This window comes from Pavona decussata, unplaced genomic scaffold (genome assembly GCF_977016875.1).
Source record: "Pavona decussata unplaced genomic scaffold, jaPavDecu1.1 SCAFFOLD_134, whole genome shotgun sequence".
Taxonomy (NCBI): domain Eukaryota; kingdom Metazoa; phylum Cnidaria; class Anthozoa; order Scleractinia; family Agariciidae; genus Pavona; species Pavona decussata.
This window is the reverse complement of record NW_028145547.1, coordinates 260,617-267,500: the sequence shown is the minus strand read 5'-3', so window position 1 is coordinate 267,500 and position 6,884 is coordinate 260,617. Positions and strand designations below refer to the sequence as shown.

General features: G+C 37.7%; 1 protein-coding gene across 2 annotated transcripts in view; it reads right to left on the bottom strand.

Annotated features, from left to right (window-relative positions):
- LOC146467565 (uncharacterized) overlaps positions 1–6,884 on the bottom strand; it is a 148,591-nt gene that overhangs the window by 53,417 nt on the left and 88,290 nt on the right. Inside the window, exons 16-18 of one of the 2 annotated variants that reach the window (XM_085125491.1) lie at positions 5,174–5,284; positions 3,676–3,767; positions 1,732–2,453 (exon numbers count right to left, since the gene is read on the bottom strand). The exons of the other annotated variant lie outside the window; for it this stretch is intronic. Coding sequence (XP_084981617.1) covers positions 1,842–2,453; positions 3,676–3,767; positions 5,174–5,284 — 815 coding nt within the window. The 3' untranslated portion in view covers positions 1,732–1,841. Of the gene's footprint in view, positions 1–1,731; positions 2,454–3,675; positions 3,768–5,173; positions 5,285–6,884 lie in introns of those variants that run through there. 2 annotated transcript variants of the gene reach the window in all.

Genomic DNA, 6,884 nt, shown 5'->3' with positions numbered 1-6,884 from the left:
AAGGTAATACGGGTCTTATTGGAAACAACTGTGGTTTGTTGACAGTCTATTTCGATAAGGTCATAATTAATAACTTCAATAAAATTATGCAGAGGACACGCAAGGTACGAAAACAAACATGAAACGACCGAAACGCCCCAACGCAGTCAAACGTTTGGAACGCAGTTTTAAACGCCAGTTTTAGATGTTTCAAACTGTACGAAGCAAACGGTATGTAAACCAAAATTTCATGTCTATGACCTCACGCCGTAGAACTAAAACATGTAACGCTGAATTTGCCCTTATTGTCATCGTTCAATTATCGAAGACTGCAAAGTGAAAGCCAATGGATATGAGAGTACAACTAATGTGCATTTCAGAAAGGTAAGAATTAGGGCGATATTTAGTTAATCGCAGTTTTAAGTGTAATTTTTTCCACGGTGTTATTTCCGAATTTGCACATTTTTGCGCGACCGCATTTCCTTTTTTTTTTTTATATTCAAAGTAACAAGAGTGGTTTTTTTTAGATTTGCGTGTGCAAAGATTGATGCACAGAAAATTTAGTTTTTAATTTTGTCTTTGACGTTTTTCTATAATCCCCATGTTTCGTACTTTAAGACATTGTTTAGCATTGTAGAGCAAGTTTGATAGTTTCGTCGAAACTAACAGTCGCCACGTTTGTTATTTGTAGTCAATTTCTGGTATGAGTATCACGTGGTATAAATTAATTAATCAGCGTTTTCCGATCACCAGACGAGCGGTTAGAAGAGCATGAACAATAGACTGGCGACAGGCGGTTATTTTTCTCTCCCCTCGTCTCGCGCTCCGCGCTTGCGAGTCGCACTTCGCGCTGAATGTCCCTCTCATCCCACTCGGCTCAATAAGCGCCTGTTCAGCAGGCTATGGCAGCCATGGACAGCTGTTTCAGCCTCATTAAGGCCATCGACTCATCCCCTATTGGATTCTGTTTCAGATGGTTTACTTCCCTAATTTAAGTCCCGTCTGGACAAAAACCCTTGCTGTGGGTGATTTATTTTTTGTGGATTCTTTTCGGTTCCTGAGCACAGTGCTACCGTTCTTAATTTCAATGCCATTGAAACTAAAGCAATTAGACTTGAATGATGCCCTAATCTCTTTCCCTTGGGGCCTATTGTATGAGAAATTCGTAATTTGTTCCTGACATCTGACTTTGGATTCCTCGATGACTCTAAAACCGCAGAAAACCGTCCAAATTGGTTCAAAATTTATTAAAGCCAATAGATACGGATCAGAATGGAGAAAGAGTGAAACATTTATTAAAGTTAACCTCTCTTAAAGTGTAAAGAACCGCAAATTTTGAACAACAAAAAAACAACCAACAATACCTTGTTCCCCATGGGAACATCAAGTCAAGTGAGTAATTGCAATCAGTCAGAATATGCCAAAGTGTTGTCAGAAAAGATTTAATAATAACAATCTTTTAATAGGATGCTCCATCACAAGAGTGGTTTACATAGAAGTCCTATTACTAGATGTATATTATATGATGCAATTAAAATATAAAAAATTTAAGCTAAAATCGATATATATATGATACAATAAGCTAAAATTTAGGGAAAGTTATAAAGATTGGTGGTGTTTCCTTTTAAATCTCCCCAGGCTGGAAATGGTTAACATTTGTCTGTAGGTGCCATCATTGGGGATAGAGCCCGCAACGGAATATCATTTTGATCAGTTGGCTTTTTAGTCTTTTTGAACTTTCCATACAAAACTCAGTAACATAAACAAAATATGAAAAAAAAAATGTTTGCTAACACGAATGTGTTCTTGCGAGGATGAAATTGGTTTATTTTTCTAAACCAAAACTGACTTATTGAGAAAAGTTATTTCATCCACAAATTTAGAGAAAAACTGCCGCTTCCAGCAAAGTGATCACCAAAGTCTTCCCCATAGCTGAAGTAAGCGCCACCATTTTCGGTGATGCCAATCCCATGATCAGACCTCCTGCAGGAATCACCTCCACCTCCAATCATCATCACAGATGCGTCACCCCCCCAGTCACACCAGAATGACAGGTAATTGCTGCTTTGGAGATTACTGCTGCAGTGCGCTTGGCCGAAACCCCATATGGATGAATAACTTCCCCCAAAGTATGAATAACAGGATCCACGACATGCGTTGCTGTTCCATGAACTGCTTCTAAAATTCCCGAAACTTGCCATAAAGCTTCTGAAGGTTCTTCCACCGGTGCAGCTTCTAGTGTACAACAAGGCTGTGTTAGAGTTGTCATCACTGCGGGTTATTTTGATGTAACTGCCTCCGACGAGCCAGAATGCGGGCGATATCATGTCATAGTTGTCTGAAGGACTGGTGATGCTGCCGTAAGATGTTGTTCGGTCGTACCACCAGCTGCCGCTGCTCATCCAGTTTGAATTGTCAACATTCGAAAAGCGGGATATTAAAGTCCAGCCGCCATTGAACATGTCACAGTACACCTTACAACGCAAGAGATAAATCATTGAGTGACTCGCGTGAAACCAATCTCACGAACTACATTAAGAAAAGGAATCACACCAAAGCTGGAATAATGGGTAGAATACTGGCGTCCAATTAAGGAAGACAAAGCAATGTTTTCTTGGAATTACAATGTATTGCCGAATAATTGAATTTGCAAGAGAAAAAAAAGAATGAAATGGAACAACCCAAATCTCCATGAAGGTAACAACTTTAAAAACTTTAAAATTATTAGTTTAAGTTAAATGACAAATTTTTAAAATAAGGTCAAACTCGCTGAAACCGATCAGATGTTATTATTGAATATTAAACAGTATATGTTATTATTAAATATTAAACGGTATAGATAAAGAAAGCCATACCAATTTCAGAAAAAAAAGGTATGTTTAGTAAGACATAGTTGTTAAAACAGAAGAACAGTTCGTTAAAACACTCGGCTTGGCAAAGCAAAGTTTATCTTAGACTGCAAAAACATTTGCATTTTTGCGAAGGAGTGAGACGGGAGAGAAGTGCTATCAATATACTTCAAAATACTGATACTGCACTGAAGAGTATATTGGGAATACCATTTTAAGACAATTTTAATTGTCTGGGTATTAAAAGTACGTTAAAAGCAATGGAAAGTTTGCAGTTATTACAAGTTATTGGGGACTTCAAATCTTATCCTCCCTTATGGCTACTCGATGTAACAACAAACCCAGTTTCTGAGTCCTTTAACATATTTCGTATCTGTTCTTGTGATTTTTCCAAATTATTGCAAATTTTAATTAGCATACTGTAATAGCTTATAACGCTAGTTCCAAGTGGTAATGATTTTTGTAACCTTGTGATTAAAATTCAAGTGAAGTGCCGTTGTTGTTGTTGTTACTGTTGTTTGAGTGAAACAGATATAATTTTAACAGTCACCCGACAAATGGGATTTTTGTCCTAAACTAATTTAACTCGAGAATATCCTACTGATAATTGGAATGTTAGTTGTAACTGTTCAAAAGCTGTTGTTTGTGCAACCGTCAACCGTCAAAGCCTGATACCCCAAAGAACAGCCTGTTAACACACTCCCTGCAGTGCGGTGCAAAGTAGGCGCCGAGCAGAGCCCGCCAAGTTTTCGTACCTGTCTTATTCCCCATAACGGAGATCGTCAAAGACTAATTGAGAATGATCGATGACTTCTAAATTTCAAAAAAAGGAAGTTTATTTTTTCACCTGGAAAGAGGTTCCAGACACACTCAAGTAGTACACTCCACTTGTGTTCATTCCTCTCGCGAAGTGGTTCTTACAGGATGTTTGTGGTGCGACTAAAGGAATAGAAAAAGAGACGATATCATATATAATTATGAAGAAAGAAACAATGTTTATATTTTGTCCCTGTCATTTGCATAGACGATCTGTTAAGAAAGCACTGTTGCCGAATTTAAAGGCTGTAGTCAAAGTCTGAACTTAATCTTAGTTTAGTCTAGTCTTCTAGTCTAGATCTTTATCAGTTCACGCTAGTAGTCATTCCCATGTTAACAGTAACGGTCAGCTTTAAAACCAAAAGCTTCTGCGAACCCTACGGCCGAGGAACGTTTAGATTCTAAGATTCTTTTTTTGTTTTTGCTTTTGGTATTTTTATTTGTTTTGTTGTAATAATTATGATGAAGGGGACAGCAAGAAGATAAATACATCACCAAACCTGACTACAAGAAAATGTTAATGGCAACAAATATATCTAGGAAAATGAAAACAAAAAAAAAATGTTAAAGGAGATTGATATCTATATCTAGTGGTTGCCTTTTGCTGTTCTTCATAAAATCTCACAAATGCTGCATACTGGTCAATAATCCATTTTACGGTTGTATAGTCAGTGACCTGGCCTTTGATTGGAAGTGGGGTTGAAGCTCGAGTTGACTTTGTTTCATGTAAACGTCACTGCTTTTCATATATAAATCGTATTGTTTACAACTGCCAAGCAAGGAGCTGAGGTTAATTTGTGTCAAAAAAATCAACTCCAGGCCCGCTCCCAGCTTCCAATCAAAGGACAGATCACTAAGCACACAATTGCGCTATTTGTAAATTGAAATAATTTCATCAAATTTGAACAAAAATACCACGTGATGTCAAGTAATGACTGTTTTCAAAGTTTATTACAATAAACTTCCTGAAAAACACTTATTTTTCAACAATAGATGACACCAGTTTACACTCCCCTGTATTGTCAGTTGCAATGAAAGATAAATGAAGGTGCTTTGACAGGGCGAGTTAACATACAGACGATTACCCCATGAAAATATTTTGGAAGACCACCTCGTGTATTCTCTTCACTGCCAACAAGGTCGAGATTGAACCTGCCGAAAGCAGACACCAAAGAGACCGAGCATAGGTGTCCACTTATGTGAGGTGTCTGGTAACAGAAGCTTGAAAGACTTATGACACTATGTGGTGAAAACTTTGTCAGTCAGTCTTCTAGAATTAGGTTTCCCGGGTTTAAGACAATTTATTGTTAATGTAAGGGAAAGCAAATGAACGATAAATCACGTGATTAGCATATGTATGAACTACCCGAGAAATATTTAATAGATGAAAGATAATACATTGTACTTTAAAATGTCAATAATTTCTCGTCTCCCAAGCCAGAGGCTCATTAATTAAAAGCGTTCGACTGAGGGTAGTCGCTATGATACACTCGATGTTCATTAAAAGTATAAGATATTTCTTTCCATACCTTCACATCGTGGTCCAGCATGAAGGCTTGAGCAGAGGCAGGTGAAACTGTACAGACCATCCACACATGTTCCACCGTTTTGACAAGGGTTGGACTGACATTCATCAAATTCTGTGAAGAAACGAAAGCAGAATTTGGACCGATAGTTCCTTTAATTTCAAGGTTAAAGTTAGCTATAAAGGCGAACTATCTTGATGGTACTTCGTATTTATTTGCTTCTAAATCTTTTATTTGTACATAGTTTTCTATCTATAATATTATCAGTATTAGTGTAATGCATATGTATACTATAGTCTTAGTACGTTGTTGTGCTCAGGGCTCCCATTGATAACAGACAGCTTTTTGCATCTGAAGGGGCTACCCTGAGCGGTATAAATCAATAAAGGTTCTTCTTCTTCTTCTTCTTCTTCTTCTTCTTCTTCTTCTTCTTCTTCTTCTTCTTCTTCTTCTTCTTCTTCTTCTTCTTCTTCTTCTTCTTCTTCTTCTTACTGGCCATTGTTGGTTTTAGGTCGACAGCCACTCAACAAGAACGTCAAGAACATTGAAGCAAAATACTTAAAATTATCTTCTATCTTCCGAGATCGTTGTATTGCGTGACGAACAAACGGCTGCCGGCAATGCAAGAAAGACTGAAAGCGCCGACATTTTTTGTCATTCTAGCAGCGATCAGATGTGATATTTTTTTGCACTGTAAGCTGCAGTAAACCAAGCAATACTTCACAAATGACTTAGCCGTCGAAGAAGACGCAGTCTTGGTGAAATGCGCCGAGAGTTGATCAAAGATTTGTATTCGACCAGTTTGCGTGGTGTACATCGGACGTTTCAGTACAAACGGTGAGAGCAAAAGGAGGAAAGAGTTTGCGGAATGGTATGTGGAAAATGGCGTGCGGAATGGCATAATTATGCGAAATACGATTTACGTGGGAAATAAATTAACTAAGCGCGTCATGTTTTTGCGCCAATTTTATAAGAGCAGCAGTTTTTTTGATGCTGCGGACTCTTGCTAAATATTAACAAAAATTCGAGGATTTGATCGTCTGATTGTTGAGTTGGAAGAAGTGAGGGTAAAGAAAGCGATGAAAACTGTTTATAGTTTTTGCATTCAAGGAGCTATGAGTAAATCCGTAGTGAATTAAATTTCATGTTCACTTTACTCCATGCGACTTCGGTTGACAAAAATAACGTGGCAGCGTGAAGTCTTCTCAGGACAAAGATCCTTTACCGAGGGCAAATAATAAACATTTTTTTTTTTTTTTAACCCTCGGTAAACAGCAACAACAATTTATTATGACAAAAGACAAATTACAATATTACATACCCACAATTAGCAAGGGCTATTCGAGGTGGATAGCATTTACAGTTGTTTGCACGCTCAAAACAGAAAATTAACAGCACACAAATAGAAATGATTTGTTAAACAAAGAGAAAGAAAATTAAATAAGAAAACAGGGTTTTCATTTGAGGCCGGAGACCGGACGTTTCGTCCGGTCGTTTGCCATTCCACGCTCGGTACTTTGAGATCAAGTTACCAAACATTTTTGAAAACCAAATAAATTCGCAATGATAAGCCAATGAAAACTCTGTTGTTGCCATTCTCCCTCCCCCTCCCCGTACCAACTGACTCTTTTTTATTCAGTAATTTACTTTTTAAAGAGAATTTTAGTGAGCGCCAGCATTGCCTAGGAAACTGTTTCCTTGGTTCGAGAAACGA